Genomic DNA, 21968 nt, shown 5'->3' on the forward strand with positions numbered 1-21968 from the left:
TCGGTGTCCCCGGTTCGGTGTCCCCGGTTCGGTCCCTGTTCGGTGTCCCCGGTTCGGTCCCTGTTCGGTGTCCCCGGTTCGGTGTCCCCGGTTCGGTGTCCCCCGTTCGGTCCCGGTTCGGTCCCTGTTCGGTGTCCCCGGTTCGGTGTCCCCGGTCCGGTCCCGGTTCGGTGGCGCCGCCGCTCTGTGCCTGCAGTACCGCCCGTGACCGCTACGCGGCGCGAGAACCCCCCCAGCGCCCCGCGCGGGAGGCGTGGCCTGTCTGAGATAGGCGTGGTCTAACGGTGGGGGCGTGGCCAGTGTGGCCCCGCGCGCACGTGCGGAGGACGCGGAAGTGACGTCACGCGCAGGCGCGGTGGCGTCGCCATCATGGCGGGCAGGGGGGCCTGCAGCATCCCGGAGCGGTGAGCGCGGCCTGAGCGCGGGGCCGCGGGGCGTGAGGGGCTGTGGGGTGGCAGGGTGTGAGGGGACACGGGGTGTGAGGGGACACGGGGTGTGAGGGGCTGTGGGGACACGGGGTGTGAGGGGCTGTGGGGACACGGGGTGTGAGGGGACACGGGGTGTGAGGGGACACGGGGTGTGAGGGGCTGTGGGGACACGGGGTGTGAGGGGACACGGGGTGTGAGGGGACACGGGGTGTGAGGGGCTGTGGGGACACGGGGTGTGAGGGGACACGGGGTGTGAGGGGCTCTGGAGGATCTCTGGCCAGGGTGGGAGTTGAAGGTCTCTGAGCTAGGGGGCATTTGGGGGTCCCAGGCTCGGTGGGGGTTTGAGGGGAGTTTGGGGGTCCCAGGCTCGGTGGGGGTGTGAGGGGGATTTGGGGGTCCCGGGCCTGGGAGGGGTTTGAGGGTCCCCAGACCAGGGCCGTGGTTCTCAGGCCAGGGTGGGCTTGAGGGTCCTCAGGACAGGGGAGGAGTTTGGGGGTCCCTGGGCCAGGCAGGGTTTGAGGGGTGCCCAGGACGGGGGGGGTTTGGTGTCCCGTGGGTCGGGGGTCCCTGGCCATGGGGGATTTTTCCCCCGGGGAGGCTGAGGGCTCTCGCTGCTGGTGGATCCGGGGTTCCCAGGCTGGGGGAGCTGTGCTGCCGGCTCCGGGGGTGTCGGGGGGGCCGGGCCGGGGGTCCCTGCCCCGTGTGACCCCCCCTGGGCTCAGGTGGACGGAGTACACCCCCCTGGGCCGCAGGATGCCCGGCACGCGCTTCGTGGCCTTCAAGGTGCCCCTGCAGAAGGTGAGGGGGCACTTTGGGCTGGGGGGGCAAACCTGGCTTGGGGGGGCTTCCTTGAGGGAATTCCTGAGCCCAGAATCCAGAGCTGGGTTTGGGAGGGGCAGCAGCTGGGCTCGGGGACAGGAGGAGAGGGAACGGCCCCAGGCTGGACACCAGGGGGAATTTCTTCCTGGGAAGGGAAAGGAGGGTTTGGGACAGGGACAGGAGAACAGGAGAGAGCTCCAGGATGGGCATCAGGAGGGATTTCTTCCTGGGAAAGGTGGGGAGGTTTGGGACAGGGACAGGAAGAGAGGAAACAGCTCCAGGCTGGACACCAGGAGGGATTTCTTGCTGGGAAGGGCAGGGAGGTGTCAGAGCTGCCCACACTGGAGGTGCCCAAGGAGCTCCTGGAGGTGGCACTGGGTGCCCTGGGCTGGGGACAGGGTGGGCAGGGGGCACAGCTGGCTCTGGGTGCTGCTGAGGGGCTTTTGCAGCCTCAGGGGTTCTGTGATTTGTGTGTTTGGGCTGAATTCCCACCCTGCAGGGAGTGCCCAGCTGGGGTTGTCACTGTGAAAGTTGTCACTCAGCCCTGGCAGCTCCCAAAGCACTGAGACCCTGAGGAAATCCACAAACTGGATGATTTTCATGTCCTTTTCACCCAAACCAGCCCAGAATTCAGCGAGCAAACTGTCATTTGCTTTTTTCAGCCTGAGTTGTTGTCTCTGATCTCCAGAGCAGAGGCGTCCCCTCTCCCCAGACTCTAACAACTGCTCTAAACCATCATTTCCTGCAGAGCTTTGAGCAGAACCTCCTGCCAGAGGAGAGGTTTTCCCCTGCTGACCTCATCAGGAAGGTGCAGGAGAGGAAGGAGGAGCTGGGGCTGATCATCGACCTGACCTACACCACGCGCTACTACGGCCGGGAGGTCAGAGCCCAGAGGGGGAGTGCTCCAAAAACTGCTCTGGAGAGGGGGAATGCTCCCAAAACTGCTCTGGAGAGGGGGAATGCTCCCCAAAACTGCTCCTGGAGAGGGGGAATGCTCCCCAAAACTGCTCCTGGAGAGGGGGAGTGCTCCAAAAACTGCTCTGGAGAGGGGGAGTGCTCCAAAACTGCTCTGGAGAGGGGGAATGCTCCCAAAAACTGCTCTGGAGAGGGGGAATGCTCCCAAAAACTGCTCCTGGAGAGGGGGAGTGCTCCCAAAAACTGCTCCTGGAGAGGGGGAATGCTCCCAAAAACTGCTCCTGGAGAGGGGGAGTGCTGCAAAAACTGCTCTGGAGAGGGGGAGTGCTGCAAAAACTGCTCTGGAGAAGGGGAATGCTCCCCAAAACTGCTCCTGGAGAGGGGGAATGCTCCAAAAACTGCTCCTGGAGAGGGGGAATGCTCCCCAAAACTGCTCCTGGAGAGGGGGAATGCTCCCCAAAACTGCTCCTGGAGAGGGGGAATGCTCCAAAAACTGCTCCTGGAGAGGGGGAATGCTCCCCAAAACTGCTCCTGGAGAGGGGGAATGCTCCAAAAACTGCTCCTGGAGAGGGGAAATGCTCCCCAAAACTGCTCCTGGAGAGGGGGAGTGCTCCCCAAAACTGCTCCTGGAGAGGGGGAGTGCTCCAAAAACTGCTCCTGGAGAGGGGAAATGCTCCAAAATCTGCTCCTGGAGAGGGGGAGTGCTCCCCAAAACTGCTCCTGGAGAGGGGGAGTGCTCCCCAAAACTGCTCCTGGAGAGGGGGAATGCTCCCCTCAGGGGAGAGCTCCAAACTGGGGAGATAAGAATCCTTGTGTGAGGAAAACTGTTTTTTTTTTTCTGGTTTACTACCTGTGATTCTTTAATTAATAAGAATTTTTGTGTGAGGAAAGCTCATCTTTTATTACCAGTGGTTGTGTAATTAATAAGGATTTTGGTGCTTTTTCTGGAAATGACCGTTTTTCCCCCAGGAGCTGCCCCGCACTCTGCGCTACTGCAAGATCCTGACCATGGGTCACAAGATCCCCAACAGGAAAACCTTCCTGAGGTTCAGGTACCTGGTGAGAAGGTTCCTGATGGCCAACAAGGACAACGGTGAGCCTGCCTCTCCCCTCCTGGCCCAGCAGGGATTTCTCTGCCTGCTCTTGGCCTGGCAGTGTCCAATAAATGGGATTTTCCTGGGGAAGGAATTCCCCTTGGCTCTGATGGTCCAGGGCAGGGCTGGGGGCAGCACTCACCTGGATGGGCTTTGGGAGCAGAGGGAGCTCAGTGTGCCCTGTGTGTGTTGCAGATAAACTCATCGGGGTGCACTGCACACATGGCCTGAACAGGACTGGCTACCTGGTCTGCAGGTGAGTGCTGCTGCTGCACTGCTGGGTCAGGGCTGCTGCTGGCACTGCCAGGTGAGTTCTGCTGGTGGCAATGCCAGGGCAGTTCTGCAGGTGGCAATTCCAGGTCAGTTCTCCTTGTGGTAATTCGAGGTCAGTTCTTGCCCAGAGGGGCTCACTGGTGGCACTTCCAGGTCAGTTCTCCTTGCCCAGGTGGGCTCAGTGGTGGCACTACCAGGTCAGTTCTGCTGGTGGCAATGCCAGGTCAGTTCTCCTTGCCCAGAGGGGCTCACTGGTGGCAATTCCAGGTGAGTTCTCCTTGTGGCACTGCCAGGTCAGTTCTTGCCCTGATGAGGTTCAGTGATGGCAGTTCCAGGTGAGTTCTGCTTGTTGCACTTCCAGGTGAGTTCTCCTTGCCCAGGTGGGCTCAGTGGTGGCACTTCCAGGTCAGTTTTCCTTGTGGCAATTCCAGGTCAGTTCTCCTGGTGGCACTTCCAGGTCAGTTCTCCTTGCCCAGGTGGGCTCAGTGGTGGCACTTTGTGATTTCTGTGACCCCAAACTTGCAAGGATTCACAGCTTTTCTTAGGGGACGTTTTTTCATCCCAAAATCCAGCATTAAATGCTGATTCTCCATGAATAAAAGGTTTAAAACTTCTCAGTCCTTTTTCTTTTGTTTGAATCATCACCAGCCCGTCAATGTTTTCATCATTAATTGTGTAATTAGAGATGTTTTGCTGCTCTTTCAGGTACCTGATTGAGGCTGAAGGCATGGAGCCAAATGCTGCCATAGAGTGTGAGCATCCTGCTGGGATGGGGGTGTTCAGGGAGGGAAGGGAAGGGAAGAAAACTTTTAAAAGAGGGTTTTTTAAAAGCAGCTTTAAGTGGTTTTTCTTTTTATTTGGGAAAAGATTTTTTTTTGAGAATAGTGTAAAAATTGTTAATTTAACAAAGTGTTTCTAAGTATGAAAAATGAATAATGATAAACAATAAATTTTTTTTGTTGTTTTCTAGAGAAATGAAATTAAATTTAGAAAGTTTTTTTTGTGGATTGTAGTTTGGTTTGCTTAGGTTTTTATTAGTTTTTTTGGTGTTGGAATGCTCTGGTGGGTTTTGGGCTTTTAGTTTAGAGTAGATTTGAACAGTTTAAAAAAAAAAAGAAAAGTTATAGTTCAGGGAACTTTATTTTTTTGTTTTAGTTAGCTAAGAAGGAAGTGGAAGGTAGAGTTTGGGGATGGTTTCAGCTGCTCTGGGGTAACTCTGTGTGTCCCCAGTGTTCAACACATCTCGAGGGCACCCCATGGAGAGAGCCAACTACATCCAGGACCTGCAGAGGAGAGCCCCAGGGTGAGCCTGGCTGCTGGGGGGACATGGGACAGCACCCAGGGCAGGGCAGGGGCTCAGACCCAGAGGGTTAGTGGGGTTTGGGGAGAAATCCCCCCTGGGATGGAATTCCCAGGAAATCTGGGGCTGCTCCATCCCTGGGAGTGTCCAAGGAGCAGCCTGGGGAGAGGAGGGTGTCCTGGGTGGGATTTAAGGTCCTTTCCAACCCAAACCATTGGGAGGTTGGAGCTGGGTGGAAAAACCCCCCAGGCCTCCTCTCAGGGATCACTCAGTGGGTGAAAAACTCCATTTTTCCAGTGAAAACATCTGGAATTCTCTTTCAAATTCCCTTCAAAAGCAGCTGTGAGCTGAAGAATTTGGGCTCAGATGTGAGGAGGAAAGGCAGAGCCCCAGCCAAGGCCCAGAAGCAGCTGGTGAAGCCCCCCCAGCCCCCCCTGGCAGTGCCCAGGTAGGTGTTTGCCCCTTCCCCTGCCCCTTCCCTTTGGGAGCAATCCCAGCTGGATTTTTCCAGCAGGGAGGCTCTTGTGCCTGGGGATGCCATACCTGGGCCTGCAGGGCTGGGCTGGCACCCCCAGGGATGTTCCCAGCTGGGAATTGCCAGGAATGCAGTGCCAGGAGAGGCAGCTGGGCACTGTGCTGCTGTCCTGGAGCAGGGCATGCAGGGAGGAGCTCCCCCAGCTGGGATCTGAGCTCTGGGGGAGCTCACAAAATATCCCCAGGACATGTTTGAGAGCCTGAGCCAGCTGTGGCTCCTTCCCCTCATCCCAGTTCCTGATGGAAATAGAAAAAAAAAATCCCTGATGGAAATTAAAAATCTCTGCTGGAGATCCTGTCAGAAACCAGGAGTGAACCTCTCTGGGAGTTCAGGAAAGGCTCTGGGTGCTCCCCCCAGCCCTTTTTGGGTGCTGATCCCCAATTTCTTTGCAGGAGCAGCAGCAGTGCCAGGCAGAGGCAGGGACAGCAGGACAAGCTGGAGCATCTGGAGGAGAGGAAGCAGAAAAAGCAGAATCATCAGGACCTGAATCACCTGGAGACAGAGCTTCTGGAGGAGAGGAAACAGAAAAAGCTGAAACATCAGGAACAGAATCACCTGGAGCAGAGGAAGCAGAAAAAGCTGAAACATCTGGAGACAGAGCATCAGGAGCAGAGGAAGCAGAGGCAGCAGAATCATCTGGAGCAGAATCACCTGGAAATGGAGTATCAGGAGCAGAGGAAGCAGAAAAAGCTGGAACATCTGGAGCAGAGGAAAGAGAAGAAACAGAAACATCTGGAGCAGAAGGAGCAGAATCATCTGGGGCAGAATCATCTGGAAATGGAACATCAGGAGCAGAGGAAGCAGAAAAAGCTGGAGCTCCAGGAGCAGGAGTATCTTGAGCAGAGGGAGCAGAAAAAGCTGGAACATCTGGAGCAGAGGAAGCAGAAGAAACAGAAACATCTGGAGCATCAGGAGCAGAATCATCTGGGGCAGAATCATCTGGAAATGGAACATCAGGAGCAGAGGAAGCAGAAGGAGCAGAATCACCTGGAGCAGAGGAAGCAGAAAAAGCAGAAACATCAGGAGACAGAGCATCAGGAGCAGAGGAAGCAGAAAAAGCTGGAACATCTGGAAATGGAGCATCAGGAGCAGAGGAAGCAGAAGGAGCTGAAACACCTGGAGCTGGAGCATCAGAAGCAAAGGAAGCAGAAAAAGCTGGAGCATCAGGAGCAGAATCATCTGGAACAGAGGAAGCAGAAAAAAGTGGAACATCTGGAGATGGAGCATCAGGAGCAGAGGAAGCAGAAAAAGCAGAAACATCAGGAACAGAATCATCTGGAAATGGAGCAGAGGAAGCAGAAGAAACAGAAACATCTGGAGCAGAATCATCTGGAGATAGAGCACATGGAGGAGAGGAAGCAGAAGAAGCTGGAACCTCAGAGAAAGCAGAAGAAGCCAGAGCTCCAAGAGCAGGAGCAGAGGAAGCAGAAAAAGATGGAACATCTGGAGATGGAGCATCAGGAGCAGAGGAAGCAGAAAAAGCTGGATAAGAGGCAGCAGAAGAAGCAGAATTATCTGGAACAGAATTGTCTGGAACAGAATTATCTGGAGCAGAATTATTTGGAACAGAATTATTTGGAACAGAATTATCTGGAACAGAATAACCAGGAGGCCCCGGAGCTGCCCTGCCCCGTGCCCCCCAGGAACTGCTGGCCCTCCCCACCCCCCAAGAAGAAGAAGCAGCAGGACCTGTCCTGACAGAGCTCCACAAGGAGCTGCCCAGGGCTGGCTTTAATCTGATTTTTAAAATCTGATTTTTAATCTGATTTTTAACCTGGTTTTTAATCTGATTTTTAACCTGGTTTTTCTCACTGCCCACAGCTCTGGTGCTTTTCCACCAGGAGAAGCCTTCAGGGAGCAGTGGGCCCAGCAGGAGCTGCCAGGCAGCAGGTTTTTAAAAAAACAAAAAATCAGGGCTGTTTTTTAATGTGGTGTTTCTCACAGCTCTGGTGCTTTTATAGGAATTTTTTCACTCGGTGCTGTGACTGATCCCTGAGGGATGCTGGAATAATCCTAAAGGAACGTCCTCAGGTACCCCTGGACTTGCAACAAAACGGGCTTTTGTTGATTTCCTCAGGGTGAGGAATGGACTGGCCATGAAAACTCAGATTTTTATTCTCTTTTTTACCCATTTCTGCTAATGGGTAAAGTCACCAAAACTTTTACCCGAGTAAAAAATTTTTACTTTTGCTAAAGTAAATCTCCACGCTGTGCAAACTCCAGCCTGGCTGCGGAGCAGTGATTTGCCGTGATTTGCCGCCGCGGGGGGGTCGGGCCCGGTTTTGGGGCGAGAACGGCCGGGTCCGGGCTGGGCGGAGCGCGGCCTTTTCAGGGGCGCTGCCCCTTTAAGAGCTACCGCTGTGACGTTACCACGCATGACGTTTCCTTAAGGGAGCGGAAGCCGCTTCGCAACCGGGCGGAAGTGGGTGGTGTCTGCCGCGTACCCGGATGTTGAAGCGGCTTCTGATTGGCTGCCGAGAGCGAGGCCGCGGCTGGTGGGGAAGAACCCGGAAGTGCAGAGGGGAAACGGCGGCCGCCCGCGCCAGGTCAGGGCCGGGCCGGGGCTGGGGAGGGCCCTGCGCGATGGGGGATCCTGGCCGCTGCTGGGGGGTCCCTCTGGGCACCGGGGGCGGCTTGAGGCGCCGGGGCCGCGGTACTGGGGTGTCCCGAGCTGCCCCGAGAGACCGCGGCAGGAGGGCTCCGGCCGGGGGGGTCCGGTATGGCGGCGCCGGCCAGGGGGGTCTGGAATCTTCCCTTGAACAGGGGGGACCCTCTCCGGAGCGCTCCGGCCGTGGGGTAGTCACTTTAGGAAGGAGAGTCCCATCGCGGGGGGGATCTGGCTGTGGGAACCTTCGCTTTAGGTTCCTGTCGTAAATCCTAAATTAATTTCTAGCCTAAATTAATTTCTAACCGCCATGTCTGGTAGGAATTGCTGAGAGCTGCTCAGGGCTGGGGATGTTTCCCCTCAGGACAGGGGGATTCGTTTTGGGGCTCCCCTTGCCCCATTGGGGGAGGATCTGGGAGGATCCTGATGGGTTTGGGAGGATCCTGTTGGGTCAGGATGGATTTGGAAGGGAGCCTGTTGGGTCTGGGAGGATCCTGGAGCGCTGTGATTCCATGATTCCGTGATTCCCTGCTTCCCTGGTTTCCATGGTTCTGTGATTCATGATTCCCTGATCCAGGGATTTCTGTGATTCCATGATTTCCCTGATTCTGTGATTCTTGATTGCCCGATTCCTTGATTGCCTGCTCCAATGATTTCAGTGATTTCCCCGATTCCCTGATTTCCCTGATTCCCTGATTCATGATTCCCTGATTTTGCTGATTCCATGATTCACAATTCACCGATTCCCCGATTCTCTGATTTCTGTAATTCCCCAGTTCCCTGATTGCCTGATTCCGTGATTTCTGGGATTCAGTGATTTCTGTGATTCCCTGATTCCATGATTCACGATTCTCTGATTTCTGTGATTCAGTGATTTCTGTGATTTGTGTGATTCCCCAGTTCCCTGACTCCATGATTCTTCATTCCCTAGCTCCCCCGATTCCTTCAAGTTCTGACTCCCCATCATTCCCCAGCTCCCCCCATCATTCCCCCATTCCCACACGTTCTGACCCCCCATCATTCCCCATCATTCCCCATCATTCCCCCATTCCCCCCCGTTCTGACCCCCCATCATTCCCCATCATTCCCCATCATTCCCCATCATTCCCCATCATTCCCCACCATTCCCCATCATTCCCCATCATTCCCCCATTCCCCCCCGTTCTGACCCTCTCTCCCCCATTCCCCCATTCCCCCCCGTTCTGACCCCCCATCATTCCCCCCATTCCCCCCGTTCTGACCCCCCCATTCCCCCCATTCCCACCCGTTCTGACCCCCCACTATTCCCCATCATTCCCCCATTCCCCCCGGTTCTGACCCCCCATCATTCCCCCATTCCCCCCGTTCTGACCCCCCCATTCCCCCCGTTCTGACCCCCCATTCCCCCCGTTCTGACCCCCCATTCCCCCCGTTCTGACCCCCCATCATTCCCCATCATTCCCATCCCCCCCGTTCTGACCCCCCATTCCCCCCGTTCTGACCCCCCATTCCCCCCCGTTCTGACCCCCCCATTCCCCCCGTTCTGACCCCCCCATCATTCCCCCCATCATTCCTCCATTCCCCCCGTTCTGACCCCCTATCATTCCCCCATTCCCCCTGTTCTGACCCCCCATTCCCCCCGTTCTGACCCCCCATTCCCCCCGTTCTGACCCCCCATCATTCCCCCATTCCCCCCGTTCTGACTCCCCATCATTCCCCCCATCATTCCCATTCCCCCCCGTTCTGACCCCCATCATTCCCCATCATTCCCATTCCCCCCGTTCTGACCCCCCATTCCCCCCGTTCTGACCCCCCCATTCCCCCCGTTCTGACCCCCCATCATTCCCCCCATTCCCACCCATTCTGACCCCCCATCATTCCCCATCATTCCCATTCCCCCACTTCTGACCCCCTCTCTCCCCAGCCCCGGCGGCCCAGCGCGGTGCGGCCATGCCGGGCGGCGCGGCGGGCAGCGCCAGCCTGGCCCCCGAGGAGCGCGTGCGGCGGCTGGTGCGGGCGGGCAGCATGGTGCAGGTCAGCCAGGACGTGCCCCCGCGCCGCTACTTCCGCTCGGGCGTCGAGATGCTGCGCATGGCCACGGTCTACTGCCAGGAGGGCAACCTGGAGCACGCCTTCATCCTCTACCACAAGTACATCACGTAAGGGACGGGCCCGGCACGGGGGAGCCCCGCGGGCTGGGGGCTGGGGGCTGCTCCTCGGGGGTCTGGGGTGCTCTGCTCCTCAGGGATCTGCTCCTCAGGGGTTTGGGATGCTCTGCCCCTCAGGGATCTGCTCCTCAGGGGTTTGGGGTGCTCTGCTCCTCAGGGAACTGCCCCTCAGGGATTTGGGGTTTCTCTGCCCCTCAGGGAACTGCCCCTCAGGGGTTTGGGGGGCTCTGCTCCTCAGGGAACTGCTCCTCAGGGGTTTGGGGTGCTCTGTCCTTCAGGGATCTGTCCCTCAGGGAACTGCCCCTCAGGGGTTTGGGGTGAACTGCCCCTCAGGGAACTGCCCCTCAGGGATTTGGGGTTCTCTGCCCCTCAGGGAACTGCCCCTCAGGGGTTTGGGGTGCTCTGCTCCTCAGGGAACTGCTCCTCAGGGGTTTGGGGTGCTCTGACCCTCAGGGAACTGCCCCTCAGGGGTTTGGGGTGCTCTGCCCCTCAGGGAACTGCCCCTCAGGGGTTTGGGGTGCTCTGCTCCTCAGAGGGTCTGTCCCTTGGGGCTCTGTCCCTCAGGGATCTGCCCCTCAGGGTTTTGGGGTGCTCTGTCCCTCAGGGGATCTGTCCCTCAGAACTGCTCCTCAGGGGTTTGGGGTGTTCTGCTCCTCATGGATCTGCCCCTCAGGGATTTGGGGTGCTCTGGTCCTCAGGGATCTGCCCCTCAGGGATCTGCTGCTTCAGGGTGCTCTGCTGCTCCCTGAGGGCTTTGGGGCGGTTTTAAGGCCTTGGGGAGGTGGGAGAGCTCCACAGGTCTGGGATCTGGCCAGGGATCTGCTCCTCAGGGCATCTGCTCCTCAGGGGTTTGGGGTGGCTGTGAGGGCTTGGGGAGGTGGGAGAACCCCATAGGTCTGGGTTCTGGCCAGGGATCTGCTCCTCAGGGCTTTGGGGTGCCAAACTGGGGTGGGGTTTGGGGTACCTCTGCTCCCTGAGGGGTTTGGGGTGCTCTGCTGCTCCTAGGGCTTTGGGGTGCTCTGCTGCTGAGGGGTTTGGGGTGGTTGTGAGGCCTTGGGAAGGTGGGAGAGCCCCACGGGTCTGGGATCTGCCCCTCAGGGCTTTGGGGTGCTCTGCTGCTGAGGTGTAAAAATAAATAAAATGAAAAGGTGTAAAAGAAATAAATCCTCAGATGGTCCCTGGTCCCAAAGGAGGAGCTCCCTGCTGTGGAGGAACTCCCTGCCCCCTGGAACGCAGCTGTGGGTGTTTGAAAGGATAAAATCTCTGATCCCAGCACAGCAGTGTCCTGTTGCTGTAGGATTTTCCCTAAATCTGCCCCTCCTGCTTTACCCTGCTGTGCCCACTCTCCCCAGACAGGCTTGGCATCTCCGTGGGCACTTTCCCTGCCTGCCCCCATGTGCAGGGCTGCTGCCCCTCAAACCCAACACATTTTTCTCTGATTAGCTTTGCTCCCTGCCTCGCCCTTCCTGAGCTTTTATGGGCATGGTGGCGAGGCCAGGAGGCTGCTCAGGGAGCTGGGGAGTGTAAAACCTTTGGGAAAGGTTCCCAGCAAAGCTTTGGGAAGGGTTCCAGGCCCCTCAGGCAGCTGGGGCCGGAGGAGAAACGTTTTAACTAAACAAATGAGCTGCAGGCTGGGTCATTGCAGCAGCCAGAGGTGCTGGCTGTGTCCCCAGCTGCTTTCAAATGATTCTCCTGGCATTTCCAGCCAGATTTTCCACCAGGGAGATCATTCCCACCAGGGAGAGCCTTGCCCTGGTGGGATTCCTGCAGTGCTGTCCCTTCCCTGGCAGTGGGGGAGCTGGGGGTGTTCAGCCTGGGGAAGAGAAGGCTCTGGGGAGACCTGAGGGTCCCTTCTGCTGCCCAAAGAGGGGTTCTGAAAAGGAAGGAGAGAGATTTCTACACAGGCAGAGAGTGTCAGGCCAAGGGGGACGGTTTTAAACTGCCAGAGGGCAGGGATGGGATGGATGGGATATTGGGAAAACCCTGCCCTGGTGGGATTTCTGCAGCCCTGACCAGTGTGAGCTCCTGCCCTGGGTTGCCCAAAGATGGAATTTTGGGAAGGAATTCCTCCCTGGGAGGGTGGGGAGGGGCTGGGCTGGAATTCCCAGGGCAGCTGTGGCTGCCCCTGGATCCCTGGCAGTGCCCAAGGCCAGGCTGGAGCAGCCTGGGACACTGGGAGGTGTCCCTGGCATGGCAGGGGTGGCACTGGGTGGGATTTGAGCTCCCTTCCCATCCCATTCCAGGATTCTGGAACTATCTCCAGGATTTTTTACAAGTGTCTTGTCACCTTGCAAGTCTTTCCTTGCCTGTGGTCCTGAGCAGCTTCTCTTGCCTTGATCCAAAAGGGCTCCAAGCAGGAACACTGGGTTGGTTTGGTAAAGCCCAGTAAGAAGGAGAAAAGGAATAAGGCACAACTTTGAGCCAAGTAAGAAAGAAAAAAAGGAATAAGACACAACTTTGAGCCAAGTGAGAAAGAAAAAGGAATAAGACACAACTTTGAGCCAAGTGAGAAAGAAAAAGGAATAAGGCACAACTGAGCCAAGTGAGAAAGAAAAAAAAGGAATAAGACACAACTTTTAGCCAAGTAAGAAGGAAAAAAGGAGCAAGACACAACTTTTCTGTAATGTTGGGGCTCCTCAGTTTGCTTGGATCAGCTCCAGGCACTCATGGGGGTGTCACAAAGGCCTCAAGAGCCACCGGCTTGGCCTGGGCACCAGAGCTGGGCTTAAAAATAGTCCTGGCTCTGGCTGCTGTGCAGCTGCTGCTCTGCTGGGCTCGAGGGGGTTGCAGCAGCCCAGAGCTGCTGGCTGTGGGAGGCTTTGGGGCTGCCAGGCCCCAGCAGGGCTGTGCATCGGAGCCAGGAGCTCTTCCAGCCCTTCCTCTGCCCCGGGGTTTTCTCTGCCTGCCTGAGCCCTCCTCTCCTCCTCCTCCTGCCCACGTCTTTCCCTGCTTCCTGACTTGTGGAAGCCCAGCTGTCTCTGCTGGTTTTTCCATCCAGCATCTGCTCTTAATCCTGCCTAATTAATCCCTTCCATTTGGATCCTGAGCTGCTGGCAGGGCTCGGGGCCTTGTTGTGTCTCCTCGGCACCGTGACCTACTTGACAGCCCCAGCTGGGAGTGGGGCCTGGGGGGTTCTGGGGGGTTCTGGGGGCAGCCACAGCCTCTGCAGGGCTCCAGCTGTGCCCTGCCTCTGCTGATCCTGCAGCCTCACCAGGAGCAGCCAGGGGGGCACAAAGTCCTGGAGGGCTTGGAGCAGCTGGGTTTGTGTGCTGCACACACGCAGTTTTGGCAGGGTTTCTGTGACTCCTGAGTTTTTCCTGCTTGGCTTTGCTCAATTGGTTTGTTCTGCTCTCTGTGGCACTGTCTATTCCCTTTTTCTCTTTTTCCCTTTTTCCCTTTTTCCTTTTCCCTCCTTTTTCTGGGGGAACACGGGGGAAGAGCAGAGCTTTAGACTGGATGTTAGAATGAAATTCTTCCCAGGGAGAAGAGCAGGGAGCCCCAGGATCCCTGGAAGTGTCCCTGGACAGGGCTGGGGTCACCCTGGGGCAGGAGAAGCTGAGTGGGAGGATGCTGAGCTCAGTTTTGATTTCCCTCCCCAGAGCCAGCCCTGCAATACCTGGGGAGCTCAGGCTCCAAAGGCTCCTGCAGCAGTAGCTGGGGCTGTTGGGAACTCGCTGTTTGCTGCCCTGCAGGTTCTCCCTGGCCAGGCTCTGAGCTGATTTCCCCTCCTGCTCACACTCCTGTCCCTCCTTGCAGAAGGACGGGGAGCTCTGAGTCAGCTGGTGTGCAATCCCAGGATGCTGCCAGGTGTGAGCAGCTGCCCGAGCACCTCCCTGAGTCACCACGGTGCCCTTGGTGCTGCAGAGCAGGTTATTGATGGTTCCCTTCCAAAAAAAAGGGTTTGTCCCTGAGGGTCACCTCCAGAGGCCAGGTGCAGGGAGAACAGAGAGGGGCTCTCCCTTGGGATGGAGAGAGACCTCCTGAGGGCCATGCAGAGGCTGTTGTGGGATGGAGGCTCCCTGCAGCCAGACAGAGGCAGCACAGGGGTCTCCTGGAGCAGCACAGAGTGTCCTGAAGTGCAGCTTGTGTCCCTTTTCCAGGCTCTTCATCGAGAAGCTGCCGCAGCACCGCGATTACAAAAACGCCGTCATCCCCGAGAAGAGAGAGACGGTCAAAGTAAGTGGGGGCAGCAGCAGCTCTGCAGTGGGAACGTGGCCAGGGCCATCAGGCTGGGCCTTCCCTGCCTCTGGGATCAGTGATCCACACGGGTGTGAGAAGCCTGGGCTGGGCCAGGCAGTGCTGAGCCCTTGGGAGATCAGTGCTGGGCCCCTCACTCCAAGAAATCCATTGGGGGGTTGGAGTGTGTCCAGAGATGGGGATGCCCCAGGAGCAGCTGAGGGGGCTGGAAAGGGGCTCAGAGGGGGATCAGGGGGGTCCTTCTGGCTCTGCACAACTCCCCGACGGGAGGAGGGGGTCAGGCTCTGCTCCCAGGGAACAGGGACAGGATAAGGGGAAGCGGCCCCACCTGGCACCAGGCTTAAGTTGGATATTGGGAAAATTTCTTCCTCAAAAGCATTGTCCAGTCCTGGCACCAGCTTCCACCATCCCTGGAAGTGTTCCAAAACACCTGGGGACATGGATTGGTGGGCAGCTGGGGGAATGGTTGGGCTCGATGATCTTGGAGGTGTTTTCCAACCTAAACGACTCCAGGATTGTCTGAGTTACACTTTGAGGGGTCCTCACCCCATTACACTTGCCCTGGGCTGTCTGTGGTGTCCAGTTGGGGTGTCCTTCCTCTCCTGTTCAACTCCCTCCTTTTCAAAGACCATGAGTGGTGGCTGGTGATCTTTTTTCTCCAAGGGAATCCTTGGAGATTCCTCCCAGCCTCCAGAAGCTGCAGCTCCCCTGCTCAGCGCTGACCAGAGGAGGAAAGGACAGCACTGCCCAAGCTCTTGCTCAGTGATTTTGGTGGTGCTTTTTGGACTCTCCAGCTGCTCAGGTTTCATTTTCCTTGCCTTGGGGCTGCCCCAGGCTGATGCTGAGTTTCCTCCCCCAGCAACTGAAGGAAGTAGCCTTCCCCAAAGCCGAAGAGCTCAAGGAGGAGCTGCTAAAGAGGTACGCCCAGGACTATGCTAAGTACAAGGAGCAGGAGGTGAGTGCCAGCAGAGTGCAGGCTGTGCTCCCCCAGAGCCCCTCAGCCTCACAGGGCTCCCTGGGTGCTGGGGAATGTCCAGTCTGGGTGGCCCCAATGTCACTGCAGGTGGCTCTGTCACAGGTGGTGGCCCTGGCTCTGCTCCCCGTGCATCCCCAGCCAGCCTGAGCTGGGGCTGTGTGCTTGCTGTGTTCTCTCTGTCCCACGAAAGGAAAGCACCACGTGATGAAAAATTAGAAGCAGAAATTAAATTTTAAGAGGGGGAAGGGTGTAGGGGTTGTAATTTCACCACAACCCCAGGATCTGTGTGGGCAAAGCAGTCAGTTTGGCTCTGGGCTTTAGAGGAGAGAGAGAAATCAACCTGGGATTGTAATTCCATGGAAGAGGGAGGGTAAAGCAGTGGTTTTCCTGCCCGTGGTGCAGCTGGCTCTGGATCTGTGCCCTGCAAGCTGAAGTTTCCTTGCAGAAAACGCTGTTTGCTGGTGACCTTTAGGAATGACCTGGGAATGGCTGGGGGTCTGCCCTGGGCTGGTGTCCCTCTCTCTGCTGTTGTCCCTGGGCATGTTCCTCTTGCAGCAGGAGGAGGAAGAGTAATTTGCACATGCCCTGGCTTTGCAGCAGCAGCTGGAGGAGGAGAAGACTCGGGTGGCCCTGATGAAGCAGCAGCAGGCAGAGCAGGAGCAGTTCCACGCCTTCGAGGAGATGATCCGGCAGCAGGAGCTGGAGAAGGAGCGCCTGAGGATAGTGCAGGAGTTTGGGAAGCCAGAGCCAGAGTCTGTGGATGGACCCCTCATCCCTGGCATGGAAAAGCCCCCAACAGATTTAATCCCAAAGGTTCCAGCCTCTTCAGTTCACCCAGCGAGTCCATCAGCGGGGACTGTGCCGTCCAAACCTCCTGTTGTGGACAGATCCTTGAAGCCCAGTGCTTTGGGGAGCACGGAGAACAGTTAGTACCTCTTGGAGCAGCCCTGCTCCTGCTGGGGCTGAGCCAAACACAGCCAGCTTCTCTGGGAAGCTCTTGGAATTTCCTGATCGTGGGGCTTTGCTCTGCTGGGTCACTGGGTGTTGTCCTCCCTGCTCTTCCAGGGTCTGCAGCCTGTCTGCCTTTCCTTGATCCTGAAACTTACTGGAGGTTGGGGTTCAGCTCCTGGCTGAATCCTCCTCCTGACCAAATCCCACTGGATGTGGTTCCAAAGTACTGATTCAGACACGTCCACTGGCTGAGTCTTGCCCAGTGACACGTCCTGCTTTACATAACATTTCCTGAGGGTGTGTGGTTGCATTTTTAGTAACAAAGCACTCCTTTGGACCCCCTGCCAGGGGATCCTTCCCCTCTCCATCTCCCTTTCCCTGTTCTGAGCGAGGTGGTGCCAGTGTCACAGTGACACAATTCCCTGAGCCCACCACTGGAAGGTGACTTTCTCTTCCCAGGTGGATTGTCATCCCTTCAGAGCCTGCCCTGAGGGACCTTTCCTGCCCGTGCTCACTGTGCTCCCTGCTCCCCCAGGTGCAGGTGTGGATGTCCTCCGCCAGGTCATTGTCCCCAGGGAGCTGTGCCACAAGTTCCTGCAGCTGGCTGATGCCAACACCGTGCGGGGCGTGGAGACCTGCGGGATCCTCTGTGGCAAGCTGGTAAGGACACAGCCCCATGGGGACCCCAAAGGTGGCACAGGGGACAGTTTGTCATGGTGCCACAGCTTGGGAAGGGGCTCAGGGAGCCTGGGTTTGGTCCTGGACGCCTCAGCGGGGTGTTAAGGGATGATGTGCCTCTCCCTTTCCTCATTTTTGAGTTATATGGTTTCCCCATGCTGAGCCCCCATTCAGCTTTTTCTGTCCTATTGGTGGCATTCCTGGTGGCATTCCTTGTCCTTTGGGTGTCCCAGCTGGTGGCCCTCAGGCTGACAGGACACTGTTCCCCCCCAGACTTTGCGTGTCCAGGTTTTGTTGGCAGCTCCAGCCCATCTGCCCCGAGCCACTCCCAGAAGTTTGCTTTGAAATGAAATTGTTTGATGTGGCAACTCCCTGCAGCCCAGCTGCTTCCAGCCTCTGGGGATGCTTCAGGGATGAGGCATCGTCCCCTTTGGAGTGGAGAGCTGGGTCTGGGGGGTGTCCAGGGCTCCTCTGGGGGTGCTCTGCACGGCAGGGAGAATGAAAGAGGAAAAAAGTCCTGCAGCTCCTTTGGAAGAAATCCTGAAACTCCTTGGAGCTGCACCTGCAGATGGTGGTGGATGCATCCTTGTGTAGGGATGTGCCTTCTGTTGATGGAGCAACCAAATTATTCTTTGTCTCCTTCAAAAGGCAAAAAGCTCAGGAGTTTTTCTCCTCAATTTGGTAAAAAGACACCTCATGAGACCTTTAAGACTTCACTTTAAACTTGGGGCTGCCCAGCTGGACAGAGGCCAAGAGGTCTGGCCTGGGTAATTCACTAGAAAAAGAAGAGACAGAAGGAAATAATCCATTCTGTGAGCTGTTTTAGCAAGAGCAAGAACCTCTTGCCCCTAGCTCAGTTTTTCTCTAACAGAGCTTTGTTATTTTGTATTTTATTAAAACTTTTTCTATTTCCAACACTACCTCAGAAGCCATCCTGCTAATTTGATGCCGTTCAGGGTAGCTGAGCTAATTCTCTCAGAGCTCCTAAGACCCAGCTCAAAGAGAAAACCATCATGTGCCGAGGCTCAGGCAGTCCCTCACTCTGGGGGTGTGAGCTGGGGGTGACAGCAGCCCGGGGGGGCCCTGCCTTGCAGATGAGGAACGAGTTCACCATCACCCACGTCATCGTGCCCAAGCAGCTGGGGGGCCCCGACTCCTGCACCACCGAGAGCGAGGAGGAGCTCTTTGTCATCCAGGACCAGCATGGCCTCGTCACCCTGGGCTGGATCCACGTGAGTCCCCTGGCCCTGCCCTGCCCTGGCCTCCAGCCCCGAGGGGAAGGGCTGCTGGAGCAGGAGTTGGGGAGGAATGGGCAGGGAATGGGCAGCAGCCTCTGCTTGGCTTTCTCCTCTGGTACAGCCTTGTTCACTTCTCTGGTGGGAAATCCAGGCCTGGGTGGTTTTGGGTCCCTTCCTAAAGCATCAATCCCTTTGAAAGGGAAGGAGGAGAGGTTTGGGTGAGGTACTGGGGAGAAACTCCTCCCTGGGAGGATGGAGGAGAGGTTTAGGTGAGATATTAGAGAGAAACTCTTCCCTGGGAGGAAGGAGGAGAGGTTTGGGTGAGGTACTGGGGAGAAACTCCTCCGTGGGAGGATGGAGGAGAGGTTTAGGTGAGGTACTGGGGAGAAACTCTTCCCTGGGAGGAAGGAGGAGAGGTTTGGGTGAGGTACTCGGGAGAAACTCTTCCCTGGGAGGGTGGGCAGCCCTGGCACAGGTTCCCAGAGCAGCTGTGGCTGCCCCTGGGTCCCTGGAAGTGTCCAAGGCCAGGCTGGAGCACCCTGGGACAGTGGAAGGTGTCACCCCATGGCAGGGGTGGCACTGGGTGGGCTTTGAGGTCCCTCCCAACCCAGCCCATTCTGGGAGTCTCTGGAAGGGGCATCTCAGACATGAAGCTCAGGGTTCCTCCAGCTGAAAGGCAGCTCTGGTGGCTCTGTGGGGACGCCCCAAGCTGCTCTCCTGGAGGGACACATGTGCCAGGCCTGTCCCTGGGCAGTCCTGCTGTGAGTGGTGCCAGCTGCAGGCTCCTCCCGCTGTCCCCAGGGAGCCCTTGGCACTGGGATCCCTGCCAAGCCCAGCTGAGCAATCTCTGGAAAGCAGCGGCTGCCCCAGGCCTTGGGCAAGGAAATGCTGCTGCTCCAGAGCTTTCCCAGTCAGTGCTGTGCCCTGTCCCTGCTGCAGACACACCCCACCCAGACAGCCTTCCTGTCCAGCGTGGACCTGCACACCCACTGCTCCTACCAGATGATGCTGCCGGAGTCCATCGCCATCGTGTGCTCCCCCAAGTACCAGGAGTGAGTCTGGGGTGCCAGGAGGGGCTGTGGGGTGCCAGGAGGGGCTGTGGGGTGCCTGGAGGGAGTGTGGGGTGCCAGGAGGGGCTGTGGGGTGCCAGGAGTGACTCTGGACCCCAGCAGTGTGGGCTGGGGAGGCTGTTCCTCTGCCTGGGCTGTCAGGCACAGCCTTTCTCCCTCAGATTCCTTCTGGAATGGGATGGAATGGGATGGGATCCATGGGATGGGATCCATGGGATGGGATCTATGGGGTGGGATCCATGGGGTGGGATGTCACGGGATGGGATGGAAAGGGATGGGATCCATGGGATCCATGGGATGGAATGTCACGGGATGGGATGGGATGGAATAGGATCCATGGGATGGAAAGGGATGGGATGTTGCCCGTGGGACTGGACAGTTCTGTGAGCTGCTTCCAGGGGCTGTGTCTGGGCAGGGCTTGCCCACCCCTGACAGGAGGCTCAGGAGAGGAGTTTCCCAGGAACTGGGGTGTCCCTCGGGCTCCATCTCTGCCCTGCTGGGGATGAGCAGCCCCTGAGTGCCCCCAGGGATGGGCTGGGCCTGCAGAGGCTGCAGCTCCAGCGCTGCTGTTCTTGCTGCAGGACAGGGTTCTTCAGGCTGACGGAGCACGGCCTGGAGGAGATCTCATCCTGCCGGCAGCAGGGCTTCCACCCACACCCCAAAGACCCCCCTCTGTTCACAGTGAGTGCTCTGGGAAGGGGCTGGCTCTGCTGGACACTGTGCTGGGGTTAAATCCACCCGGAGGTGCTGGGGGGCTCAGCCTGGCAGGGGCTGCTCTCCAGTCCCACAGAGGAGGTGCAGGAGCTGGGAGTGTGCTGCAGAGCTGCTGGCTGCAGGAGCAGGGCCAGGCAGCAGCCCAGGGCTGTTTGGGGTGGGGAATTTGTGTCTGGGACCTGCCACAATCCCTGTGTGGCACCAGGCAGCATTGGGATGCTCCAAGAACTGGATCCCAGGGCTGTTCTGGGACAGCACAGGTTGTGCCAGGAGGAGGAGGAGGAGGAGGCTCACCTGAGCTGTGGGAACACCTGATTAACCCCCTGTCACCTCTTGTCCTCTCTTGCAGAGCTGCAGCCACGTGTCAGTAGTGGAGAGGGACGTGGTGCTGCTGGATCTCCGATAAGCCTCTTGCCTTGTCCCCTCTCGGGAGCCGCCCACCTTCCCTTAGGGACTGTTTTCCTCTCCTGTAGCAGATGATTCCTACCATGTAGTGATCCCTCCCTCCCTCCCTCCCTGCCCTCCGTGGGAGCCCCTGGAACCTCAGGGCCTGGCGTGGGGCTCCAGGTGTGGGGAGGAGCCAGCCGGGAGCTCAGAGACACGAGCCAACACTAAACATTGTTTAACTCTAATCCGCGGCCTCCTAGGGAGCTTCTTTGGGACTTGCTGCAGCCCTGAGGAGTGGAAACCTCTTCAAGTGCTTTTGGGAGCTGCCCTCTTGAACCCCTGCCCTGTTTTGTCCCTCATTCCGGGCTGCTGGGGCTCAGCACAGCTTCCAGGAGCAGATGAACCTTTCCCATGGTTTAAACCCAAACCTTGCTGACCTTTCTGAGCCCCACAGCAGCTCAGTGCTGCTTGTGGTACTCGTGTGTCTGCCTGGGGAGGGAAGAGGACCTGAGGGATCCTTTGGGATCCTTCTGTCAGCATTTCAGGGCTGGAACTCCCTGCACGTGGCCCTGCTTTGTACCCCAGGGATATCTGGGCACTCATCCCTTTTCCTGGCTTGGTGTTACCATGGAGGAGCTCGGTCTGGCTGCCACCACCACTCCAGGATGGGATTCCAGCAGCTTTGACACCCCAATCCCACTCCAGGATGGGGTTCCAGCAGCTTTGACACCCTAATCCCACTCCAGGATGGGATTCCAGCAGCTTTGACCACCCCAATCCCCCTCCAGGATGGGGTTCCAGCAGCTTTGACCACCCCAATCCCACTCCAGGATGGGGTTCCAGCAGCTTTGGCCGCTTCCCTGCTCCCAGCTCCCCGTGCCTGGTGGCCTGTGCACGCCCCAGAGCAGCACAAAGCCTGGCCCAGGGAGCCTGGCCTTGCCAAAGCCGAGCTCAGCCGTTGTGCAGGACCCTGTGGAGGTGCTTTAGTCGGGTGCCAAGCCCAGCTTTTCCTGGCTGGCCCTCGCGGGGAGGGAAGCAGCAGCATTCCAAGGTGGCATCCAGCTGTGCCATCCAGCTGTGCCATCCAGCTGTGCCGGGCGTGCTGCTGGTCCCCAGCAGGGTGGGATGGTCTGCTCGGCACATGGGGAAGGGGAGGGGAAGGGGCTGGAGCTGCCCTCCCACCTGGCATGCGAACCTCCCCGTGTCTGGCGCACATGGACGGGATTATCCGGGCTGGGTTTTCTCCTCCCGTGCCCCTCCTCTTCCCGCAGCTCCCGGTGGGCTGGGCTCTGCCCCGGGGGATCCTTTCCTTTGGGCTCGCCGCCTTTGCGTGACAGCGCTGCTCCAGCTTTTCCCCAAACGCTTTTGGGAGCAGGCTGGCCCGGGGGTGGGACGGGAGAGAGGGGCCTGGAGGGCAGCTCTGGGAACTCCTTTCCAGCCCTAATTAATTAAGCCGTGCTCGGGAGGGGGGTGCAGTTTCCGTGGTGTTCATCCCGCAGCTCCTCACCCCGAGGGCTCCCCCGGAGCAGTGTGGGGACACCGGGTGGAAAATCCCAGCTTGCAAAGCTGCAATGCCTTCAGATCCGTGGGGATTTATCCCAGCTCCACATCCCCGCAGCTCTGAGCTGTCAGCTGGCTCCA

At 57.8% G+C, this 21968-nt stretch overlaps 2 protein-coding genes across 3 annotated transcripts; both read left to right on the plus strand.

Moving 5' to 3' along the window:
- The first annotated feature begins 361 nt into the window (after window positions 1–361).
- On the plus strand, window positions 362–7567 carry DUSP11 (dual specificity phosphatase 11). 2 transcript variants are annotated; one of them, XM_084221915.1, is made up of 9 exons: window positions 362–404; window positions 1151–1226; window positions 1996–2127; window positions 3132–3255; window positions 3452–3512; window positions 4235–4281; window positions 4760–4832; window positions 5167–5277; window positions 5757–7567. In XM_084221915.1, exons 1-9 carry the CDS (start codon window positions 370–372, stop codon window positions 7060–7062), a joined length of 1965 nt encoding a protein of 654 aa, XP_084078041.1. In that variant the 5' UTR covers window positions 362–369; the 3' UTR covers window positions 7063–7567. The 2 variants fall into 2 exon arrangements, with proteins under 2 accessions (XP_084078041.1, XP_084078042.1); XM_084221916.1 differs by having other exon boundaries at window positions 5170–5277.
- Window positions 7568–7812: 245 nt separating this feature from the next.
- Window positions 7813–20473, plus strand: STAMBP (STAM binding protein; the record flags this gene model as incomplete). The annotated part of the gene is given in 12 exon segments (XM_084221858.1): window positions 7813–7849; window positions 7852–7910; window positions 9873–9893; window positions 9896–10107; window positions 14217–14292; window positions 15173–15268; window positions 15887–16214; window positions 16776–16900; window positions 18013–18150; window positions 19096–19208; window positions 19808–19907; window positions 20290–20473. Coding segments are annotated over 12 exon segments (1362 nt in total). The 3' UTR covers window positions 20347–20473.
- Between the last annotated feature and the right edge of the window lie 1495 nt (window positions 20474–21968).

This window comes from Fringilla coelebs (assembly GCF_963513975.1).
Source record: "Fringilla coelebs genome assembly, chromosome: 26".
Classification (NCBI taxonomy): Eukaryota; Metazoa; Chordata; class Aves; order Passeriformes; family Fringillidae; genus Fringilla; species Fringilla coelebs.

Excerpts from the sequence above, each read along its gene's own strand:
- DUSP11 (XM_084221915.1), top strand. The coding sequence starts at position 370 with ATGGCGGGCAGGGGGGCCTGCAGCATCCCGGAGCG. Across the intron at positions 3,256-3,451 it reads GATGGCCAACAAGGACAACG|ATAAACTCATCGGGGTGCAC; the intron begins GTGAGCCTGCCT and ends TGTGTGTTGCAG. Across the intron at positions 4,833-5,166 it reads CTGCAGAGGAGAGCCCCAGG|CAGCTGTGAGCTGAAGAATT; the intron begins GTGAGCCTGGCT and ends TCCCTTCAAAAG.